A 25,982-nucleotide genomic window follows, 5' to 3' on the forward strand; every position below is an offset into this window, starting at 1 on the left:
TGTAATGCTTTATTTTATTAGAAATACTGGGTTAAGTTACAGAATATGGTGATAGAGTTACAGTGTGTGTTGAGTGGTGGTGTGCTGTCCTTTCAGGTAGGTGGCGGTGTATGCACCTTTCAGTTGGTTACGATCCACAAGTGTACATTTTAAAGAAGAAGAATCAGCTCGCGAGCTACTTCCTTCTACAGAAGCCAATAGGAACTTAGTAAATGGGCACGAGGTATCTCCTGACTGAAGTTCATTGTCGTTGCAGAGCGTTAGTAAGTTGTTTAAAGTTCAAAATTGTCCTACAAAGTTATCTTTGCCCGGTCGAAACAGCATGTATCACTCATATGAATAGTTAGATATTTAATTGCAAATATAACGTTATGTAATGTATCTCCGTTGCACACGTTTGCAGTAGATCAAAATAGTATTTGCTTGTAACAACAAATTTGCACGCTGAGTAGTTCAAACAAAAGAGTATGATTCTAGCTATTGAATTAACTTGCAAATGAATAACAAAGTACTATAGGACAGTGTTTTTTAAACTGAGAGGAAATGTCATGGTAAAAAAAGAGATGAGGTTGACATGCCTTCAATTCTTGTCAAATCTAGCCCAATGTGGTACTAAAGGAGCCTAACATTACTCCTTAGTCCAAGGACCTTACCTCTGATGCACTATGCAGAAATCGCTCAGCCATTTCCTGGTTGCTAAAATCTAATCGTTTACCTAATTTCAGTTTATGTAACTAAACAAGAAAGTACAGTAACTCAGTAAAATCTTTGAAATTGTTTCATGTTGCGTTTTATATTTTTGTTCAGTATCTAATTTCCAACTATAGTTTGATGCATGTAGATTCTCTTCTGTCATAACTTGTTGCCCCAGAAGGCTAAAGTAGTGCTCACCAGAATGTCTTACATCGATAAAATGAATGCATTAGTAATCTAATTGACACCGGTAAAGTTGTATGTTTTGTTTAGGGACCGGGGGAGAACGCAATTACTCCAAAACAGTGGAAAGATGGGTCCTTTGCAAAATGTCCAAATGTCATCAGTTTGACCAGTTTTAAGGAAATGAAAAGCTGAGAAAATGAAGAAATATTTCTGATTAGACTTCTGTTAGTTTTGGGTGCGTATTTTGTATTTTGTGGTTGAAATACTGTCTGCTTCCATAAGTGTCAAAGATAACACATTACACCAGATTTGTATTTTCTCTAGAGATGCTGAAAGAAATAAATCATATTTCTCCACTCATGTTCCTGAGATAATTAACATTTGTATAATTTTACTGCAAGAAATGCATAATTCTGCTGGAGTTAATATTATGCTATGTGAGAGGTTGTAGGCCTACAGTCAGTGTCCATATTTTAGTTACTATTCCATTTAACCCATATAAACTTAAATTAGTATTATGCAAAGGGTGGCTACTTTGAGAAATCTCAAATATATAATAGAAAATAGTAAAAATATAGAAAATCCCTAGAATGAGTAGGTGTGTCTGAACTTTTGACTGGTACTGTATATTTGCACACATCTCTGACCTCATCCATTGTGGAGGCCTAGACTAAAAGCCAATTTATGCTTGATCCGAAAATGTGGTCGGAGGCTCCATATGGAGGGTGTGACACATTTGCTGAGCCTCCAAAGGCATGCAGATGCCAAATCGAGCTCCGTACCGCATCGCTATGCGCTTCCCAAATGTTCTAACAAAGCGGAGGGCTCTGTATAGCTCCGCATTGACATGATTGGATCCTGGATGAACACAAATTCACTTTCTTGACAACAGCTCTGCACTGCTCCGCGACGCATGAATTCCCTGACTTCTACTGAGGCCATATCACCTTAAATGCTGCATGGCTAATGCAGATGTCGGATTGAACATGCGCTCAGATGCACAATGCACTTCTCTCTCCAGAATGTGCTCTCTCCCGCCAATTTGTGCACATTCATTGTTTCATAACTTCATTGTGTGAATTTTTGCATTTGAGTGTTAGTGTATATCAATTCCCTATTACGTATCACCAGTAGTACATTTACCGTTAAACCCTATAATTTCTAATCTACAATGTTTGTTACTTTGCTTACTGTAATTTATTTTAATGCATTCAATATTATTATTCCAGGCTTCCCGTTCTCATTGTCTGAGTGGACACATTGTTTGCAGAGTGCACAACCTATGCTACACTTGTGAGAAACAAGTTTTGTTTATTTCATTCCATTTATGAGTTTTGTCAATTTTAGTCATTGACAGGAGCGGTCCAAACAAAAGACAATGTTGAGTAAGGACACGCATGCATAGAAGTAGGCCTATAGGCTACCTGGGCTGAGTGTAAATGTAGGCATATAAATGTGCGCATTTGGGGATCTGATAGTATTTCTGATTTGCTTAACGCACCACCACACACCACCTGTGAAGCTTCTCAAAGTAATGTTTTCTTCACCTCAAACAGCAAGCAAACAGACTGTTTTTACATCCATTGAGAATTACAATAGTTCCTCAAAGTAATTGAAAAATCTTTCCAGTTCTCTCCCTTTTGATAAATGTCATGCTCTGATCCAGTGGAAACGTCATAAAATGAATTACTTATTAGTGCTTGACTTGGACTGAAATAAGTCCCTGTACTCATTTTGGATGCTGGTACTGTTTATTTAGGTGCAGGAGCTCCACAATACTTTTGAACTAATATTCTGTAACAGCAGTAGACAATTTGAAGTGCCGGTAATCAGCTCTGGTGAGCTCCTCCTCAAGTCAAGCACTGCTTCTTATCCCTTGCGCAAATAGCCTACAGTTGTGTCTGTCCCGAGTTAACTGGTGCACAAACTCTGAGGGCCCAGAATATTTATTCAATGTTGCAAGCTTTGGGCTGGACCCAAGTTAATAGTTTATACAATGTTTCAAGTTTGGCTACACATGGCCTGTTTTCAACAATGTGATTTACAATATATTTATTTTTGTCAGGATATTTTCTACATGCAGACTACAAGTTTTTAGTTGTTGGCAATAGAAGTAACTTTTTAGGTTTGTGTCATTTGGATAGATTTTTGATTTAACCACATGACAATGATTTTGAGATATGAAGACGTTATAATAAATAATTTTTTCACGAAATTTGCACATGAACACCATAACTGGCATGCAGATCGTTAGAAATTGTAAGATAAATTGGCATTCAACATGAGAAAGGTTGCCGATTCCTTGTGTAGCCTATTACTGGCAACTTCAGGAGAGTAATGGCATAATCTGTGAAAGCCAGCAGGAGCGGGAGGAGAATAGTTGGTTCAGGTTAAGTTTTTTTTCTTCTGTCTTCTGGTTATCTAGATCTCTGGTGCCCTCTTGAGGAATTTGACTTATTTCATCAAACCTTAAAGCATCAGACAAGCTCAATGTATGTAGGTGATTTTATTAAAACACATAGGGTGTGTCTATTAAACCAAATCAACTTTTATTTGTCACATGCGCCGAATGCAACCTGTTTAGACCTTAGAGTGAAATGCTTACTTACCAGCCCTTAACCAACAATGCAGTTTGAAGAAAAATAAGTGTTGACAAAAAAATTGATAAGTTAAAAATAACAAATAATTAAAGAGCAGCAGTAAAATAACAGTAGCGAGGCTATATACAGGGGGTACCGGTACAGAGTCAATGTGCAGGGGCACAGGTTAGTCGAGGTAATATGTACATGTAGGTAGAGTTAGTAAAGTGACTATGCACAGATAATAAACAGAGTAGCAGCACTGTAAAAGGGGGTGGAGGGGACAACAACAATGCAAATAGTCTGTGTAGCGATATGATCAGCTGTTCAGGAGTCTTATGGCTTGGGGGTAGAAGCTGTTAAGAAACCTTTTGGACCTAGATTTGGCGCTCCGATACCGCTTACTGTGCGGTAGCAGAGAAAAATGTCTATGATTAGGGTGGCTGGAGTCTGACAATTTTTAGGGCCTTCCTCTGACACCGCTTGGTATAGAGGTCCTGGACTGCAGGAAGCTTGGCCCCAGTACTGGGCCGTACGCACTACCGTCTTGTAGTGCCTTGCGGTATTAGGCTGAGCAGTTGCCGTACCAGGCAGTGATGCAACCCTTCAGGATGCCCTTGATGGTGTATTTGTATAAATTTTTCAGGATCTGAGGACCCAAAGCTTTTCAGTCTCCTGAGGGGGAATAGGTGTTGTCGTGCCCTCTTCAGAACTGTATTGGTGTGTTTGGACCGTGATAGTTTGTTGGTGATGTGGACACCAAGGAATTTGAAGCTCTCAACCGGCTCCACTACAGCCCTGTCGATGAGAATGGGGCCGTGCTTGGTCGCTTTTTCCTGTAGTCCACAAATGTCTCCATTGTCTTGATCACGTTGAGGGAGAGGTTGTTATCCTGGCACCACATGGCTAGGTCTCTGGCCTCCCTATAGGCTCTCATTGTTGTCGGTGATCAGGCCACTGTTGTTTCGTCTGCAAACTTAATGATGGTGTTGGAGTCGTGCCTGGCCATGCAGTCATTGGTGAACAGGGCGTACAGGGGGGGACTGAGCACGTACCCCTGAGAGGCCCCCGTCTTGAGGATCAGCGTGGCAGATGTGTTGTTACCTACCCTTACCGCCTGGGACAGCCCGTCAGGAAGTCCAGCATCCAGTTTCAGAGGGAGGTGCTTAGTCCCAGGGTCCTTAGCTTAGTGAGATTGCGTCATCTGTTGGAGTGGGTCTAGGGTTTCTAGGATGATGGTGTTGAACTGAGCCATGACCAGCCTTTCAAAGCACTTCATGTCTACAGATTTGAGTGCTATGGTTTGTTAGTCGTTTAGGCAGGTTACCTTGGTGTTCTTGGGCACATGGACTATGATGGTCTGTTTGAAACATGTTGGTATTACAGACTCAGTCAGGGACAGGTTGAAAATATCAGTGACGACACTTGCCAGTTCAACGCATGCTCGGAGTACACGTAGTGGTAAATTGTCTGGCCCTGCGGCCTTGTGAATGTTGACCTGTTTAAAAGGCTTACTCACATCGGCTACGGAGAGCGTGGTCACACAGTTGTCCGGAACAGCCGATGCTCTCATGCACGCTTCATTGTTGCTTGCCTCGAAGTGAGCATAGAAGTAATTTAGCTAATCTGGTAGGCTCGTGTCACTGGACAGCTCACGGCTGTATTTCCCTTTTGTAGTCTGTAATAGTTTGCAAGCCTTTTCACATCCGAGGAGCGTCGGAGCCGATATTGACGCTTTGCCTGTTTGATGGTTCGTCGGAGGGCATAGGGGAATTTCTTACAAGTGTCCGGGTTAGGGTCCCGCTCCTTGAAAGCGGCAGCTCTACCCTTTAGCTCAGTGTGGATGTTGCCTGTAATCCATGGCTTCTGGTAGGGTTATGTACACACGGTCACTGTGGGGATGACATCATCGATGCACTTATTGATGAAGCCAATGACTGATATGATGTACTCCTCAATGCCATTGGAATATGTTCTGGGATTCTTCCGGTCTGTGCTAGCAAAACAGTCCTGTAGCTTAGCATCTGCGTCATCTGACCAGTTCGTTATTGACTGAGTCACTGGTGAATCCTGCTTTAGTTTTTGCTTGTAAGCAGGAATCAGTAGGATACAATTATGGTCAGATTAGCCAAATGGAGGGCGAGGGGGAGCTTTGTACACGTCTCTGTGTGTGGAGTAAAGGTGGTCCAGAGTTTTTCTTTTTTTTTTCTTCTTCTTTTTTCTGGTTGCACGTTTAACATGCTGGTAGAAATGAGGTACAACAGATTTTAAGGCCATTAGGAGCACTGCCTCTGGATGACCTGTTTGCTTATGGCCTTATACATCTCATTGAGTGCGGTCTTAGTGCCAGCATCGGTTTGCGGTGGTAAATAGACAGCTACGATTAATAGTGTGGTCTACAGCTTATCATGAGATTCTCTACCTCAGGTGCAAAACCTCGAGACTTCCTTAATATTAGATTTTGTGCACCAGCTGTTGTTTACAAATATACACAGACCGCCACCCCTTGTCTTACTGGATGCGGCTGTTCTATCTTGCCGATGCAGCGTAAACCACTCCAGCTGTATTGTATCCATGTCGTCGTTCAGCTATGCCTCGGTGAAACATAAGATATTACAGTTTTAATGTCCCGTTGGTAGGGTATTCGTGATCGTAGCTCATCTATTTTGTTGTCCAACGATTTTACATTGCCTCAACCATCAGTCCTATTAGCCAGATTACCCACTCGCTGTGGGCTCCTTAGAAGGCACCCCGACCTACGTCCCCGATAACTCTGTCTCTTTCTCATGCGAATTACAGGGATTTGGGCCTTGTCGGGTGTCTGAAGTAAATCCTTTGCGTCCGACTCGTTAAGATTTTTTTTAGTCAAATACGAGGTGAGTAGTTGCTCTTTTCGGTCATAAGAGACGATGGCAGAAACATTATGTACAAAATAAGTTACGAATTGTGCAAAATAAAACACACACAATAGCACAATTGGTTAGGCGCCCGTAAAACGGCAGTCATCTCCTCCGGCGCCGTTCTATCACTTTATGGAAAAATACACGTTTTAAGAATTTCAACCAACCGATTGGTCGAAAGAAGACGACTTTCGGTTGACCAAGATTTTAATTGTTGGGGACAACCCTAGCACATTTTTCCCCACTGCTATGGAATAAATAATTGTATTATATAATAATTATAAAGTCATACAATTTTTACTGTGCATGAAGTTTCAAATGCATTCTGTCATTACTAAATGTATAATGCGATAGGTATTTTGACATAAAAAAGACACAAACATTTAATGAATAAAATATTGAATCAGTCTTCCTCAAATGAAGGGAATGATACGATCTTTAGTAGAAGGGAATCTGATTTAATTCGTCCTCAACTCGTGGCTCAGACACGTCATTCACGAAAAATGTTGTTAGCCCTGAGTTAACATGGGCCAGCGTAGGTTATTTCTTGACCTGGCTAAAAAGTGAGCCACTTTCGTGGCACTGGTTATCCCGAGTTGAACTCAGATTTGACCAAAGTTACCTCGCTATCTCGAACCAAGTATGTAGTATAGGGCTTTGTGGTGTGAGAATACCTGCTGTAGCTGATAATGCAATTTTACCCGACCAATAAACATCTTTCACACACAAACATCAAACATTTCACAATAATAAAGCATTATGTTCCCTAAATGTGTATTTAAGAACTTTCCACCACTGTTTTTGGATAATAAATCCACCACGGCAACTTCAACTCTACTACCTTGACTGTGATCTTAACAACAATAATGACATTGTTTTTGTTCGTCTGCAGAATTGCCTGTAGAATTAAATACAGCATCATCATGGGCCGCCTGGACGGGAAAGTCATTGTGTTGTCAGCAGGAGCCCAGGGCATTGGAAGAGCTGCAGCCATTGTAATATTTACTTAATTTACCATTCACCACACAGCTAGGCTACATTTGCTAAACAAATATACACTGAATGTACAATACATTAGGAACACCTTCCTAAATTGGGTTGCACCCCCTTTTGCCATCAGAAGAGCCTCAATTAATCGGGGCATGGACTCTACAAGGTGTTGAAAGCGTTCCACAGGGATGCTGGCCCATGTTGACACCAATGTTTCCCACAGTTGTCAAGTTCGGTGGATGTTTTTGGGATGGTGGACCATTCTTGATACACAAACTGTTGAGCATGAAAACCCAGCAGCGTTGCAATTCTTGACACACTCAAACCGGTGCGCCTGGCACCCACTACCATACCCCGTTCAAAGGTCTTAAATATTTTGTCTTGCTCATTCACCCTCTGAATGGCACATACACACAATCCATGACTCAAGGCTTGAAATTACTTCTTTAACCGGTCTCGTCCCCTTCATCTACACTGATTTGAAGTAGATTAAACAAGTGATACCAATAAGGGACCATAGTTTTCACCTGGATTCACCTGGTCAGTCTGCCTTGGATAGAGCAGGTGTTCCTAATGTTTTGTACACTCAGTGTAGATATGGTGAATTTGATTGTTAAGGCTCTCAGAAACACCCTCTGATGGGGGTCGGCAACAAGCAGCCCACTTGCCAAATTCGTGCTATTAGCATTTTTATTAGGCCTCCCGAAGACTAACCAAGAATTCCATTCCAAACTATTCCTACAAATAGAGACCGATGTGATCATGTCTCAATCAAGGTATGATAATTTTGTATCTATTTGGGTTTACTTGCAGTCAATTTACGCGGCTAAACCTAGTTGCCTACCCCTACTCTAAGACTTGTACAATGATGTAAAGTAGTCACGATGTATTCATTTGAACATTTTACTGATATTGAGTGAACAGTAAATAACCATGAAAGTAATATTCTGTAATTTTAACTGTAGGCCTTTGCCAAAGAAGGAGCTCAAGTCACCGCAACAGATATCAATGGAGAGAAGCTGAAGGAACTGGATGGCCACCCTGGTACAGTTTATTTTTGTTTACTACCATCATTTACTGGGAATCCTGAGAATTAAGGCATGCCCTTCATTCATATCAAATCTTAAAATCCATCAAGACATTAGTTTGAATGCAATACCCCCAGTACACCCCAATGAATGTTCCTGTTCTACGGAGTAGGAGCCCTGCCACTCTTTTGGTGAACTGGTGAGAGATGGGGCTGGAGAAATCAAAGCCATGTTTGTTTACAAATTATATTCTTATTTAACAAAAAATTGTTAAATAAGCTTATATTTTGGGTTCTGATGGGGTATCTCTATTATACCGTGAGCCACAAAATTGCAGTGGGATCTCCTACAATTTTGCTTCAATTTTCTTAATTTTAGGCTCAAAAGAAGCATGTCATCTGGGGAAATGCCACTTTGTTTTGAATTGCAGTCTCACATTTTCTAACTTTTCTTTAGACATATTATACATTTAAAAGAGGGGAGAAACCTGGAAGGGTTAACTCTGGAAAGAAACCCGGTCTCTGGCGGGGAGTTGCATATGTGATGAGCACAGGGAGAGTTACCACTCAGCCATAGCTCTGCACACCCAGTTACATTTTAAACCAAATAATTGTTCAATATTGCAAACATAGGGTGACATTTTTACATGAGCAAATTAACCATAACATTTTAAATAAACGGGAAGTTGCAAATAGCTTATTAGCAGCCTGAACTTGTGCTTTGCAGTGGGGGCTATTGAGTGAACGATTCTGTGATGGTTCCAGTCCACAAAGATGAAATTACATTGGATTGGCATGGATAGGATAAGTAAATGAATTTAAAAGTGCAAAATTGATGTACCATTTGCAGATTGCCCCTTTTAAGTTATTAACGCTTACCTTTTGAGGACAGCAAAAACCTGCTATTATCAAAGGCTGCATTAAAACAATGTCCATGGTTTAATCTCTAACCATACTGTTTAGGTGTAATGGGTAGTTGTATTTTTTTAGGGGTTACGAACTTTTCTTATTACAATACATTCCAATGCTTAAATGCATTTCTATGACACGTGCACTGATCACAGTACATTACCCAACCATGCCTATATTTGAGGCATGGTTGTTTGGTTATGGTAGATATTCCTCTCAAAGTGAGTTACTTAAAAGGGACAGTGTAACGCTTCCTTCCGTGCATGTTCATCTTCCCCACACTTCCCACACCTACTAATGTATTAAAGAGATGCAGCGGGATCTTTTTCAAATCTCACGATTTAGACACGAAGTGCCTATGTAGGGTTCATACATGCATTATATACCATCTGGTGTCCTGTCCTAGTGGATAAAGCAACTCAATACTTACATCGTTTCTTCCTTCCATTTTGTGGCCGCGCTCTGAAGGTACACTGGGTTTCCCACGTGCTTAGATATTTTTGATAACAGCGAGAATAAATTGATCAAAGGAATGCAACGTAAGTTAGAATGCATCCGCTATTAAAGTTATAGTACACCTATAGGATACAGATTTTGGATAATTAAATACTTATCCAAAACGTTAAAAGTTATATAATTTATGTGTGGGGCTTTAGTTGAGATTGTTCTTTAGAGTCAAGTGTATATATATGTCAAGGCCTCAATTGTTCCTTGATTAGCACCATTCATTCTCACTGTCGATAATTCTGTTATAATTTCTAATTGTAACTGTATCCACTTTCTATTTATTTCTTTAAAAAAAAAATATTTCACCTTTTATTTAACCAGGTAGGCAAGTTGAGAACAAGTTCTCATTTACAATTGTGACCTGGCCAAGATAAAGCAAAGCAGTTCGACACATACAACAACACAGCGTTACACATGGAGTAAAACAAACATACAGTCAATAATACAGTAGAAAAATAAGTCTATATACAATGTGAGCAAATGAGGTGAGTTAAGGGAGGTAAAGGGAAAAAAAGGCCATGGTGGCGAAGTAAATACAATATAGCAAGTAAAACACTGGAATGGTAGATTTGCAGTGGAAGAATGTGCAAAGTAGAGATAGAAATAATGGGGTGCAAAGGAGCAAAATAAATACAGTAGGGGGAGGGGTAGGTAGTTGTTTGGGCTAAATTATAGATGGGCTGGGTACAGGTGCAGTAATCTGTGAGCTGCTCTGACAGCTGGTGCTTAAAGCTAGTGAGGGAGATAAGTGTTTCCAGTTTCAGAGATTTTTGTAGTTCGTTCCAGTCATTGGCAGCAGAGAACTGGAAGGAGAGGCGGCCAAAGCAAGAATTGGTTTTGGGGGTGACCAGAGAGATATACCTGCTGGAGCGCGTGCTACAGGTGGCTGCTGCTATGGTGACCAGCGAGCTGAGATAAGGGGGGACTTTACCTAGCAGGGTCTTGTAGATGACCTGGAGCCAGTGGGTTTGGCGACGAGTATGAAGCGAGGGCCAGCCAACGAGAGCATACAGGTCGCAGTGGTGGGTAGTACATGGGGCTTTGGTGACAAAATGGATGGCACTGTGATAGACTGCATCCAATTTATTGAGTACGGTATTGGAGGCTATTTTGTAAATGACTTCGCCGAAGTCGAGGATCGGAAGGATGGTCAGTTTTACAAGTGTATGTTTGGCAGCATGAGTGAAGGATGCTTTGTTGCGAAATAGGAAGCCAATTCTAGATTTAACTTTGGATTGGAGATGTCTAACCAGACACCTAGGTATTTGTAGTTGTCCACATATTCTAAGTCAGAGCCGTCCAGAGTAGTGATGTTGGACGGGCGGGCAGGTGCAGGCAGCGATCGGCTGAAGAGCATGTATTTAGTTTTACTTGTATTTAAGAGCAATTGGAAGCCACAGAAGGAGAGTTGTATGGCATTGAAGCTCGTCTGGAGGGTTGTTAACACAGTGTGCAAAGAAGGGCCAGAAGTATACAGGATGGTGTCGACTGCGTAGAGGTGGATCAGAGACTCACCAGCAGCAAGAGCGACATCATTGATGTATACAGAGAAGAGAGTCAGTCCAAGAATTGAACCCTGTGGCACCCCCATAGACTGCCAGAGGCCCGGACAGCAGGCCCTCCGATTTGACACACTGAACTCTATCAGAGAAGTAGTTGGTGAACCAAGGCTATCGAGTCTGCCGATGAGGATGTGGTGATTGACAGAGTCGAAAGCCTTGGCCAGGTCAATGAATAGGGCTGCACAGTATTGTTTCTTATCGATGGCGGTTAAGATATCGTTTAGGACCTTGAGTGTGGCCGAGGTGCACCCATGACCAGCTCTGAAACCAGATTTCGTAGCGGAGAAGGTATGGTGGGATTCAAAATGGTCGGTAATCTGTTTGTTGACTTGGCTTTCGAAGACCTTAGAAAGGCAGGGTAGGATAGATATAGGTCTGTAGCAGTTTGGGTCAAGAGTGTCCCCCCCTTTGAAGAGCGGGATGACCGCAGCTGCTTTTCCATATTTGGGAATCTCAGACGACACGAAAGAGAGGTTGAACATGCTAGTAATAGGGGTTGCAACAATTTCGTCAGATAATTTTAGAAAGAAAGGGTCCAGATTGTCTAGCCCAGCGGATTTGTAGGGGTCCAGATTTTGCAGCTCTTTCAGAACATCGGCTGACTGGATTTGGGAGAAGGAGAAATGGGGAAGGCTTGGGCGAGTTGCTGTGGGGGGTGCAGTGTTGTAGACCGGGGTAGAGGTAGCTAGGTGGAAAGCATGGCCAGTCATAGAAAAATGCTTATTGAAATTCTCAATTATAGTGGATTTATCAGTGGTGACAGTGTTTCCTATCCTCAGTGCAGTGGGCAGCTGGGAGGAGGTGTTCTTATTCTCCATGGACTTTACAGTGTCCCAGACCTTTTTTTGCGTTTGTGTTGTAGGAAGCAAATTTCTGCTTGAAAAAGCTAGCCTTGGCTTTTCTAACTGCCTGTGTATATTGGTTTCTAGCTTCCCTGAAAAGTTTCATATCATGGGGGCTGTTCGATGCTAATGCAAGAAATGTAATATATGCAAAGCATTGAATATTTAAATTCATGCACTTCTAAATGACTTTTAACTTTGCCCCAGAAGAATTGAACTCAAGGGCACTCCCACATCATATTAAGGAATGTGCCTACCTGATTTAGGGGACACTAAACAGTTGTTCCAATTTCATCGTAAAAGTTTTTCCTTGGTGTTAAATACAGTCTGCGAGCAAATGTAACATTTATAAATTAATAGTTCGGATTACGGGATACCAAGGTAATAATTTTCCATATTATGTTCCAGTTAAAGGGTTGTTCCGATTCAATTAGATCTGTGGACATACTTTTTTTAATGGCTAGCTCATAATGAGCTTTCCAAAAGTTTATATATTTTTGAGATCAGTTCTTTCGGGAGCCCAGAGTTTATTTATAAAACCCATAATTGGATGGTTCGGTAGTTTGGTTTCCGAAGGGACTCCATAAGCCAGCATAGCTGACCTAAGTTGTAAATATAGAAAAAAGGAGTTGCCTGGTAATGTGCATGTATCTTTCATATCTTGGAATGTTCTCAAACCATTACTGTCCATGATATCTGTAAGTGTACGGATTCCACATTTGGACCATTGAGGGGATGCAAAAGGCCACCCTCCAAATTGCAAGGCATTATTGTGAAATATTGGGAGCATGGCCATGCCATTTTGTTTCCGAGTTAAATTGTTTTTCAATTTTGCGGCAAATAGAAACTGTGTAAGCAATAGTGGGACCAAAGTGTAGTTTACATTGTTTAAGTTATATAGGAGACACCATATACTATACTAAGAAAGATCATGTCTAAACCAATTTAGGATGGGGTGAAATGCTCGTGCCTGGAAATACAAGTTTGGTACGGCTAGTCCTCCTACTTCTTTCCTTCTGTAAACTACAGAAATTCAGCCGTGGCAATATATTCATTTTGACAATAGATAATATGCCGGTTAAAGAAACTGGGATATTATTCTATCTACTGAGGTTGATTTAGAATGTTCTGTTAAAGTTGATTTATTTACAAAAAAACTTTCCAAGCCAAACTTTCATACACTATATACAGTTGAAGTCGGACGTTTACATACACTTAGGTTGGAGTCATTAAAACTCGTTTTTCAACCACCACACAAATTTCTTGTTAACAAACTATAGTTTTGGCAAGTCTGTTAGGACATCTACTTTGTGCACGACAAGTAATTTTCTAACAATTGTTTACAGACAGATTATTTCACTTAATCACAATTCTAGTGGGTCAGAAGTTTACATACACTAAGTTGACTGTGCCTTTAAACAGCTTGAAAAATTCCAGAAAATTATGTTATGGCTTTAGAAGCTTCTGATAGGCTAATTGACATACTTTGCGTCAATTGGAGGTGTACCTGTGGATGTATTTCAAGGCCTACCTTCAAACTCAGTGCCTCTTTCCTTGACATCATGGGAAAATAAGAAGAAATCAACCAAGACCTCAGAAAACAAATTGTAGACCTCCACAAGTCTGTTTCATCCTTGGGAGCAATTTCCAAACGCTTGAAGGTACCACGTTCATCTGTACAAACAATAGTACGCACGTATAAACACCATGAGACCACGCAGCCGTCACACCGCTCAGGAAGGAGACGCGTTCTGTCTCCTAGAGTTGAACGTACTTTGGTGCGAAAACTGCAAATCAATCCCAGAAGAACAGCAAAGGACCTTGTGAAGATGCTGGAGGAAACGGGTACAAAAGTCTCCCATTTCCACAGTAAAACGAGTCCTATATCGACATAACCTGAAAGGCCGCTCAGCAAGGAAGAAGACACTCCAAAACCGCCATAAAAAAGCCAGACTACGGTTTGCAACTGCACATGGGGACAAAGATCGTACCTTTTGGAAAATGTCCTCTGGTCTGATAGAACATAGAACTTTTTGGCCATAATGACCATTATATTTGGAGGAAAAAGGTGGAGGCCGAAGAACACCATCCCAACCGTGAAGCACGGGGGTGGCAGCATCATGTTATGGGGGTGATTTCCTGCAGGAGGGACTGGTGCACTTCACAAAATAGATGGCATCATGAGGTAGGAAAATTGTGGCTATATTGAAGCAACATCTCAAGACATCAGTGAGGAAGTTAAAGCTTGGTTGCAAATGGGTCTTCCAAATGGACAATGACCCCAAGCATACTTCCAAAGTTGTGGTAAAATGGCTTAAGGACAACAAAGTCAAGGTATTGAAGTGGCCATCACAAAGCCTTGACCTATAGAAAATTTGTGGGCACTGAAAACTGAAAAGACGTGTGCGAGCAAGGATGCCTACAAACCTGACTCGGTTACACCAGTTCTGTCAGGAGGAATGGGCCAAAATTCACCCAACTTATTGTGGGAAGGTTGTGGAAGGCTTCCTGACACGTTTGACCCAAGTTGAACAATTTAAAGGCAATGCTACCAAATACTAATTGAGTGTATGTAAACTTCTGACCCACTGGGAATGTGATGAAAGAAAAAAAGCTGAAATAAATCATTCTCTACTATTATTCTGACATTTCACATTCTTAAAATAAAGTGGTGATCCTAAAACAGGGAATTTTTACTAGGATTAAATGTCAGGAATTGGGAAACTGAGTTTAAATGTATTTGGCTAAGGTGTATGTAAACTTCCGACTTCAACTGTGTATATATCTATCACACGCGTATGAGTACACCCCTTGAAATTAGTGGATTTGGCTTTCAGCCACACCTGTTGCTGAAAAGTGTATAAAATCAAGCACACCGCCATGCAATCTCCATAGACAAACATTTTCAGTAAAGGGGCCTTATGAAAGAGCTCAGTGTCTTTCAACGTGGCACCGTCATAGGATGCCACCTTTCCCAACAAGTCAGTTCAGCAAATTTCTACCCTGCTAGAGCTACCCTAGTCAACTGTAAGTGCTGTTATTGTGAAGGGCAAAGGTATAGTAGGTATATGTAATGATCGGCTATGAAAAGCCAACTAACATTTACTCCTGAGGTGCTGACTTGCTGCATCCCTCGACAACTACTGTGATGATTATTATTTGACCATGCTGGTCATTTATGAACATTTGAACATCTTGGCCATGTTCTGTTATAATCTCCACCCGGCACAGCCAGAAGAGGACTAGCCACCCCTCATAGCCTGGTTTCTCTCTAGGTTTCTTCCTAGCTTCTGGCCTTTCTAGGGAGTTTTCCTAGCCATCGTGCTTCTACACCTGCATTGCTTGCTGTTTGGGATTTTAGGCTGGGTTTCTGTACAGCACTTTGAGATATCAGCTGATGTAAGAAGGGCTATATAAATGAAAAAAAAATTGATATAGGATCAACAATGGCTCAGCCGAGAAGTGGTAGGCCACACGAGCTAAAAGAATGAGTCCTTAAGCATGTAGCGCATAAAAATCGTCTGTCCTTGGTTGTAACACTCACTACCGAGTTTCAAACTGCCTCTGGAAGCAACGTCAGGACAAGAACTGTTCGTCGGGAGCTTCATGAAATGTGGTTTGCATGGTCGAGCAGCTGCACGCTAGCCTAAGATCACCATGCGCAATGCCATGCGTTGGCTGGTGTGGCGTAAAGCTTGCCGCCATTGGACTCTGGAGCAGAGGAAATGCATCCATCTGGCAGTCCAACGGACTGGGTCTGACGGATGCTAGGAGAAAGCTACCTGCCTGGATGCATAGTGCCAACTATAAAGTTTGGAGTAGGAATAATGGTCTGGGGCTGTGTTTCATGGTTTGGGCTAGGCCCTTAGTTCCACTGAAGGGAAATCTTAACGCTACAGCATACAATGACATTCTAGACGATCCTGTGCTTCCAACTTTGTGGCAACAGTTTGGGGAAGGCCCTTTCCTGTTTCAGCGTGACAATGCCCCCTTGCAGAAAGCGAAGTCCAAACAGAAATGGTTTGACAAGATCGGTGTGGAAGAACTTGACTGGCCTGCACAGAACCCTGACCTCAACCCCGTCGAATACCTTTGGGATTAATTGGAACGCCGACTGCGAGCAAGGCCTAATTGCTCAACATCACCTCACTAATGCTCTTGTGGTTGAATGGAAGCAAGTCCTGCAGCAATGTTCCAACATCTAGTCGAAAGCCTTCCTAGAAGAGTGGAGGCTGTATGCTTGGGTTCATTATCCTGTTGGAACGTAAGTCTTTGCCCCAGTCCAAGGTCGTTTGCACTCTGAAGCTGGTTCTCATCAAGGATTTGCCTGTATTTGGCTCCATTCATTGTTCCCATTACCAGTCTCCCAGTCACTGCCGCTGAAAAGCATCCCCATAGCATGATGCTGCCCAACACCATGCTTCAAGGTAGGGGTGATGAGCTGTGCCTGTTTTTTTTCCGGACATGGTGCTTTTCATTCAGGCGAAAGAGTAAAAAAAAAATCTCATCGGACCACAGCATCTTTTGCCTTAATGATCTCTGTCTTTCACGTGCCTGTTTGCAAACTCCAGGCGGCCCATTGTGCCTTTTTCTCAGGAGTAGCTTCCGTCTGGCCGCTCTCCCATAAAGTCCAGATTGGTGAAGTGCTGTAGACTGTTGTCCTTCTGGCAGGTTCTCCCATCTCTACCAAGGAACTCGGTAATTCTGTCAGAATGGTCATTGGGTTCCTTGTCACCACCCTGACCACGGTCCTTCTTGCCTGGTTGCACACTTTGGTCGGAGGGACAGCTGTAGGCAAAGTCTGCGTAGTTCCATATTTCTCAATGGTGGAGACCACTGTGCTCTTGGAAACTTTCAAAACTCTCAATTGTTTTATACCCTTCCACAGATATATTCCTAATCACAATTCTATCTCTGAGATCTACAGACAGTTCCTTGTACTTCATGGTATAGTTTCTGCTCTGACATACACTGTCAACTGTGGGACCTTACATAGACAGGTGTTTCTTGTCCAAACAATTTGAATTGGCCAAAGGTAGACTCCAATCAAGTTGTAGTGACATCTCAAGGATGATCAAAGGAAATTGGAAGCACCTGAGCTCAATTTTGTGTCATATAAAAGCGGTGTGAATACTTATGTAAATTAAATTTCTGTATTTCATCTTCAATACATTTGCAAATATGTCTAAATATGTTTACTTTATCCATTTATAGGGTTGTGTGTGTGTGAAAAATAAATCTAATCTATTTTAATCCATTTTGAAATGGGGCTGTAACACAACAAAATGTGGAATAAGTCAAGGGGTATGACTTCTTTCTGAAGGCACTGTAGTATTTTAATCATATTAATTAATTGGAGCCAATTCCCATATGTTCCAAGAAAGACCAGAGATATGAACATTAGTCTATCAAAAGCTTTTTCTGCATTGAGTGATAATAGCGCACAAGGAGCTGTTGTTTCTGATGAAGCATCTAAGATATGTAATAGTCGGAGGTTATCCAAGGATAAACGCTTTCTATCGAACCCGCTTTGATCCGTGTGGACCAATTTGGGGAAGTAAATCTCAAGACGGGATGACAACAGTTTAATATCTGTGTTTATCAAAGATAACGGGCGATAGTGAGAACAGTGGGTGCCATCCTTTTAAAAAATATATATAATAATTATAGCAAAATTACTGCTGTATTCACATCTCTCCCAAATGAACCTTTGTGAATGGCTGTCTTAATAATTTTGAGCAACAGTGGACCTAATTGATTCCAACATTTTAAATAGACCTTAGGAAGAATACTGTCCCATCCAGGTGATTTGCCTTCATTCATGCTATCCAATGCTCTTTTGAGTTCGAGAGGTGGCTTCCTCTGTTGAGAGAAGAGTTTAATTATTTTAGAAAAATATTTAGTATTGCTTGGTATGGATATACAATCAGAGGTTTACAGTTATTTATAGAAGGAGAATCTTTGATTCATTTGGGTTGTGATAGTAATTCCCCTGTTTCAGTAGTTGCTATATCAGCTAATTGATCATTACTGCATAGCTTGTTGGCCAGTAAACGACTGTTACGATTACCGTGGATGTAATGGTTGAGTCTTACTCGATGGATGGTAAATTCTGCTCTTTATCATATCAATAAATTAAGTTCTGTCTTGACTTTGGAAAGAGTAATAGCTACCTGGTCTGAAAAGTGTTTGTTGAGAACGCTCCAACACGGTTAACATTTCCAAATCTATGTAGAACTTTTAAAATCTAGACACTTCACTTCACATGACCCAGTCCGCATCCAGCTATGTTTTTTGTGGCTAATCTTACGTATATCTCCTAGGTATCAAGACTAAGGTGGTGGATGTGACCAAGAAGGACCAGGTGGAAGCGCTGGCCAAGGAGTTTGACCACGTAGATGTGCTGTTCAATGTTGCCGGGTATTTTTTTGCTTTCTCCTGTTCCTTTTTCACTTGTATCTTATTTATATATTTTTTTGAGGGATTGATTCAATTATATCGATGACACACTGAATTAATAAAAGTCAGATCAGATGTGTTGCACCATCACACACCATTTTCCAAAAGGTGCCCCCTGTACCGAAGTAGCTAGGGCACTGTCTACATTTTATTTTGTGTAAACCAGGTAAATTATTTGTCTTCACATTTTCCCTCTCCACGTAGGGAACCTGCACAATTTCAACAGGTCACATTTCACACTTTTTATGACCACTGCAAATACAATTTAAAGGGTTACTTCGGGATTTTGGAAATGAAGCCCATTCTGCTTACATAGTCAGATTAACTCATGGATACCATTTTAATGTCTCTGCATTCAGTATGAAGGAAGTTGGAGGAAGTTTTGTGAGCCAATGACTGGAAGTCTACAGTATCTACTAGCATGCTAGCAGTTATCATAGACTTACAGGCATTGTGCTAATGCTAGTTATCAAGCTGACTGGGAACACCGCCATTTTGGTTCATCCATGATTGACCACTACCCATCACCCCTCTCAGGTTTGTCCATCACGGCTCCATCCTGGACTGCGAGGAGGCGGACTGGGACTTCACCATGAACGTCAACGTCCGCAGCATGTACCTCATGAGCAGGGCTTTCCTGCCCAAGGTGAGCAACCACCCCGCCGCTTTACTCCACCGACCTCTGACCCCAGAATTAAGGAACACACAGTCCTCACCATATGAATTTCAACTGTGAAGCTACAGTGCCTTCAGAAAGTATTCATACCCCTTGACTGATTCTACATTTTGTTGTTACAGCCTGAATTCAGAAACAGTCCTGTATTTTAGCATCTGCTTCATCTGACCATTTTTTTGTATACCGAGTCACTTGTGCTTCCTGCTTTAATTTTTGCTTGTAAGCAGGAATCAGGAGGATAGAGTTGTGGTCGGATTTAGCAAATGGAGGGCGAGGGAGAGCTTTGTACGTGTCTCTGTGTCTCAGCTATTCATTTTCTTTATCAATATCTTTTTCTTTTTAAATCTACAAACAATTCCACTTTGACATTATGGGGTATTGTGTGTAGATCAGTTACCCAGTCTAATACATTTTAAATTCAGGCTGTAACACAACAAAATGTGGAAAAAGTAAAAGGGTGTGAATACTTTCTGAAGGCACTGTACATTTATTTTATTTTACGCCAGCATTTTGAATTTGAGATTTTATGAATATGGGGTGACAGTACAGAATGTAACTTTTTTTAAGGTATTGTAATTTCTATCCGTTTTACCATTTAGAAATAAAGGCACTATGTATGAAGAGTGTGTGTGTGTGTGTGTGTGTGTGTGTGTGTGTCGTCCCCCCCCGAAGAAATCAAAAGTATTTGGGCAACTTCACTTATAGTATGTCAAGTAATCTAAAGTATTGTAGTTGGTCCTTATGGTGGATGTGTGGATCCCTTGCACGCAATGACAGCATCAAGTTTGTGACTCTAGGGCCTCCCGAGTGGCGCAGTGGTCTAAGGCACTGCATCGCTGTGCCACTAGAGATCCTGGTTCGAGTCCAGGCTCTGTCGCAAACAGCCGCGACCGGCAGACCCATGAGGCGGTGCACAATTGGCCCAGCGTTGTACGGGTTAGGGGGGGGTTTGGCTGGCAGGGATGTTCTTGTGTCATTGTTCTCTAGCAACTCCTGTGGCGTGTCGGGTAAAACGCACGCTGACATGTTCACCAGGTGTATGATGTTTCCTCCAACACATTGGTGCGGCTGGCTTCCTGGTCAAGTGACGCCCCATGGCTTTCGACCTTCACCTCCCCCGAGTCCGTATGGGAGTTGCAGCGATGGGACAACTACCAATTTGGATACCACGAAATTGGAAAAAAAAATAATACAAAAAAGTTGACATTATGGGCACAACTGGCTTTAAGACAGCGCAATTTTGACCACCTTATATGAGCTCATTTGCGACGTTAACTGTCAACACTCCAAACATACCCGTTATAGGAGCTTATGCTATTTAAACTAGTATCAATCCACAATGGACTAGGATGAGAATATTCTGTGCACCCAGCTGAATTAGAGTTGATGACAACGCAAAGACCGCCAATAACCTACAGAACTTGAGACAACGGCACGCAGCATTAAACGTAACGTCACACCTCCAAATAATGAATTAATCAAAACCCAGCCCTTTCACGCATCCACCAGCTACTGCGCCCATAATTCTGGTTGTGAAAATAAATATTTCTGACACCCTGAACCTATACCAACCTATAGCCTACCGCCAGCACTGAGATTATCATTCTCCTAACCTACTATGTTAATTCTCTGGATTATTCTCATCCTAGTCCATTGTGAATTAATCCTACAGTTTATTAAATAGCACAGACTAGTAATGAGTAAAAAACAATTACATCCAGTGTTTGCTCAATATTTTTGAAGTGTTGACAGTCAACATTTCTGTAATGGGCTTCAGCGATGCCTTTATGCATTGTACTTGTAGTCAAATGCAATTTACTGAAGCTTTAGTATTTGTCATGTATGTGTGAGGCACGTTCTGAAAAAACAAGATATAGCCTAGGCCTACCGTTGATATGGGGTTATGGGAGAGAAATTGATGAATAGCCTATGTTTGGAGGAGCGTGTCTTTGGTAATCGAACAAGAGACACTCTTTGGATATGGGGATGGATACAAGCCAAATTAAACACACACGCAGCCTATCCATAAATGTTTCTCGATGTTCTACCCTTGTCTGTGAATTTTGACTAATATAAAAGCATGCTGGCAAAATCGCCACGAGGAGACCATTGAAAACCATTTATGGATAGGCTATTTGTGCATAGCCAGGATAAAAAACACACATTGCTGCTGAACCAGCTTTTTTGTTATAGTCGGGCAAGGGTTTTTTAATTAAACGAAACGGAAAATATGTTTGTTACAGGAAAATAACTTAAATGTTTCTAAATACGAGTCAATCGGATTATCTCTCGTTCCATGATGGGTATATAGCCAGGGATTTTTGTAATGTAACATTTTAGTCATTTAGCAGACTCTCTTATCCAGACCAATTTACAGGAGCGATAAAGGGTTAAGTGCCTTGCTCAAGGGCACAGACAGATTTTTCACCTAGTCGACTCTATGCTACCTGCCAGGTTCTGGATACAATTATGTCATAGCCTACATACTGTAGATAAAAAGGAGATGTCTGCTCACTGTTTTGCTGCTGCCAAACATAACCTTTTAATAAAGCTTTTGTGAGTAAGATTTCTTTCAAAGCGGTCTCACGAGCCAAACCCTTTATCGATTGTTTTGACTACTTAGCGAATGCATTGGGCATGACCGTGTAGGGGCGTTCCTTTGTAGTTACTGCAGCAGATATTGTAGTGGAAACCTGCCCAAGATGTGTATAGCGTAGTGTCTTTTTAGTAAGTTATCTACTATGTAGACTTAATAATTAAACATTTTGATATATACAGATACATTGTCTTTTATATTAGATCACTTACTTGGATAACACTGTCCTGTTGATCAATAATTTTTTTCTCATCTCAGATGTTGGCCAAGAAGTCTGGGAATATCATTAACATGGCGTCTGTGGCCTCCAGTATAAAAGGTAAGGATGCGATTTTTTTTTTGTAATACTGAACCAAAATATAAATGCAACATGCAACACATTTGTGCACAACATTTGAGAGAAGATTTTCGTGCATATGGAATGTTTCTGGGACCTTTTATTTCAGCTCATGAAACATGAGACCAACACATGTTGTGTTTATATTTTTGTTCAATGTGTACAGGGTTGGGTAGGTTACTTTCTAAATGTAATCTGTTAAAGTTGCTTGTTACTTGTCCAAAATTGTAATCAGTAACGTAACTTTTGGATTACCCAAACTCAGTAACGTATTCTGATTACATTCTGTTACTTTTAGAGTTATTTCCCCTTAAGAGGCATTAGAAGAAGACACAAATGTATGTTACCAATTGAATGGTATCTATTGCAGGATAAACCAATGTTAAAGTTTACATAGCTGGCCATATATGGATGTAAAATGTTACTTTATGGGTTGGTTATGTAGGCTTCTTCTAACCCATCGCTTTCTACTACATATTACAATACGATTAAATTATATCTTGACATTAATAACCAAAGTCTATCAAAATTCCAATAAAGGTTATACCCCTTGATCGTCAAGAATAGGACTTGGAAATATGGAAGTATAGATTAGTCAAATTGTTTTACCTGAGCATAACTACTCTGTTTATGATTTGGTTGTCATGGAGGACTGAATGGGCTCATTGATTCAAGTTGAAAAATAAATGCTGCGCTCATGGAATGGCATGCTTTGAGCACTACTGAAAGTGCTATTTACACTGGGAAAAGAAATGCCATGTTTACTTTTTTGTTGGTGACAATAAAATATCTTCATAATATGATGTTGTTTAAAGGGCAAATCCACAAATGAAACAGTAACAAAACAGCCACCCCGCCTCTGTTTTGGTAAAAAGCTGAGGGATGGGCCTGGAGAAATGTAACCACTCTCAGATTAATAGACACCTATGGATGCAAGGACTGACCATCCATGATATCAAAATGATTGTTTTCACCATGTTATGAGGCTACACAGTGTGTGTTTACATTTACAAGGTTTACAAACATTGGAGAAAAACTAGCTTATATTTTGGGTTTTCATGGAGTGTGACAGTTGAACTAAGCTCATGAGGCATTTATAAGTTATATTCCTCAAGAATCAATGTGTGTGTGTGTGTGTGTGTATATGCTACATCAATTTTTGGAGTAATATTAGTCCAAAAATGGATGTAGCAACTACAGATTGCCCCTTTTTAAGTCTATCAAAAGTGTGCGAGTTTGAGCATGTGTCCATTAGGCCTATGGATTTTTTTTTTTTTGCAGACCCACTTTTATATCATAGGTTGGGATCCGCACTATGCAGCTGTTGCAAGAGCGCATTTTTCACTGGCTGTCCACTGGTTTAAAAAACAATGATTGATGGGCAGCTTGAACTTCTTGAATTCAACCATTATTGGGATCAAATACACATTTAGATTTGTGAGCAGCTATCCACAACAACCACAATTCATGAGGTGCAAATAGCTAAATGAGAGAGCAGCAGTGTGATTCATATCAATGCGCTATGTAGATCTCAATAATAAAGGATATCCGTATCGCCGTAGACTACACCACTGCTGTCATCCTTACCTCCAAGCGTTTATTCAAATTGGATAGTCATTGGATGCCGACAGCAGTTGCACCATTGGAAGCCATAGCTTGGACTGTAGCCTACAAAAGCCTCTTTTCCCGCGATCCATCAAACTCATTTGGTGTCATCATAGTAGTCTCTGACTTGTGGTCAGACTCACTCAGGTGGAACAAACTTAAACTTGTGGCTTTTTTCAATGCTGATTTGAATGTCATTTAGTATATATACTGTGTGTGTGTATATATATATATACACACACACACACACACACACACACACACACACACACACACACAGTATATATATATATATAAAGTATATACAGTATATATGTATATACAAACACACACAGTATATATGTATACTGTGTATATATGTATGTGTGTGTGTATAGTATGGTAATTCATCATGAACATCCAATGAAATTTGGTCACAGTCCATGTCCACTCTATCCAATCCTCTGACTATGTATTTAGTCAAGCGAAACCTTTGGCTGTGTGTGTTCCCTCCATAGGTGTGGTGAATCGATGTGTGTACAGCACCTCCAAGGCTGCTGTCATTGGGCTCACTAAATCTATAGCAGCCGATTTTCTCGAGCAAGGCATTCGCTGTAACTGCGTATGTCCTGGTAAGCACTGCACCCTATATTCCTTATATAAAATCTGATTAACGTGCCTTTCCTTTTTAATCATACCCTAGCATGACTCAGGAATGGCATGATCTGTGTTAGATTATAACACAAACACTGCTTACAGGCCCTGCTTACAGGAATGCTACACTGGACAGGGAACTTTTGTCAATCATGATACGCTCCCATTTATTTCAATGAAACCTGAGCATAAAGCCATGTGGCTCTGCGAGTGGCTGGCGCTGCTCATCTTAAAATTACGCTCTGGTTCTATTTTCAAGAATTTGACATGCCGCTCACGCCCGAGACAAGTTCAGAGTACAGAGATTTCACACTGTGAAAAGTGTATTGTTTTTGTTTAATCATTGTGATGTACCATACACTGTATAAAGAATAGTGATTATGTACAAAATGTAAGTGTTTTCTCTGCTAAACAGGGACCGTGGACACCCCGTCTCTGAGGGGGAGAATCCAGGCTCAGCCTAATCCAGAACAGGTACTCTCTATCTTCCACAACTACTGTCCTATTGTTTTAGTGTATAACAGGACAGCCTGTGCATTAATTGATAAATAAATAATCATTAACATATTTCTGTCAGTGTTGCATGTACGAAGTACCAACGCTGACTAGATTCGATGGCTATTTTACGTGGCCCTTTTAACCCACAGTGGGAAACGCTCCATTGGAAAGATGCCAATAGTAAATATATTTATATGAAATATGTCCTGCTTCATCTCTGCAGGCCCTAAAAGACTTCATGGCGAGACAGAAGACGGGACGAATGTGCACTGCCGAGGAGGTGGCACACCTCTGTGTCTACCTGGCCTCAGACGAGGTGAGCGCATTCATGGTCTGCAGAGCCCACAGCAACAACAAGTATCTGAATGTTGGGTTAATGTTTTGTTTCTGTTACCGTGCGGTAGCATGCCACTGGGTGCTAAATGACAGCTGATGTAGCCGGGGTTTAGTTTAGTTACGTTCTTCAACAATTTATTTGAAACATCTGTTAAGCTTTGTTATGACATTGTCGCCCTTATGACGTAGCATCCAAGTAAAGTGTAACTGTTTATTCCACCTCCCTCTAGTCTGCCTATGTCACTGGAACTGAGCATATCATTGATGGAGGATGGAGGCTCTGAAGAACCTACAGTACAGAGCACAAGGAAGCTCTGGAAAACTATCATGTCTTACTGTTAATTACAGTAATATAAATTTCAGTGGCCTATGCCTTATATGGTATGCCAAAAGCTTGACTTATTTTGAAATCGTACAGAAGCTGCTGACATTTTTTACTGATTTTTCAAATTTTTCATGAAGTGTTTGATTATGTGGTGTACATTTAATATAGTCTCTTCAAAAATAATTGTTAAGAATAAGGACTTCTGGTTTCCTTGTGTACAATAATATACTGTAATCAACTAGTTTTAAACACCTGTACATGTGATTTTGTGCTCATTGACACAATGATTACATATAGCTAATAAACAAAATGCAATACTTGA

General features: G+C 41.0%; 1 protein-coding gene across 1 annotated transcript; it reads left to right on the plus strand.

Annotated features, from left to right (window-relative positions):
• The first annotated feature begins 170 nt into the window (after positions 1-170).
• Positions 171-25,982, plus strand: bdh2 (3-hydroxybutyrate dehydrogenase, type 2). Its single transcript, XM_055907305.1, has 10 exons — positions 171-263; positions 7,251-7,353; positions 8,314-8,392; positions 18,519-18,615; positions 19,192-19,300; positions 22,185-22,245; positions 24,366-24,479; positions 24,917-24,975; positions 25,223-25,315; positions 25,566-25,982. The coding sequence occupies exons 2-10, from the start codon at positions 7,282-7,284 to the stop codon at positions 25,617-25,619; spliced, it is 738 nt and encodes a 245-aa protein (XP_055763280.1). The 5' UTR covers positions 171-263; positions 7,251-7,281; the 3' UTR covers positions 25,620-25,982.

This window comes from Salvelinus fontinalis, chromosome 3 (assembly GCF_029448725.1).
Source record: "Salvelinus fontinalis isolate EN_2023a chromosome 3, ASM2944872v1, whole genome shotgun sequence".
In the NCBI taxonomy this organism is placed as follows: Eukaryota; Metazoa; Chordata; class Actinopteri; order Salmoniformes; family Salmonidae; genus Salvelinus; species Salvelinus fontinalis.

Coding starts and splice junctions, on each gene's coding strand:
- bdh2 (XM_055907305.1), top strand. CDS start 7,282: ATGGGCCGCCTGGACGGGAAAGTCATTGTGTTGTCAGCAGGAGCCCAG. Junction 7,354..8,313: donor TTGGAAGAGCTGCAGCCATT/GTAATATTTACT, acceptor TTTTAACTGTAG/GCCTTTGCCAAAGAAGGAGC. Junction 18,616..19,191: donor GTGCTGTTCAATGTTGCCGG/GTATTTTTTTGC, acceptor CACCCCTCTCAG/GTTTGTCCATCACGGCTCCA.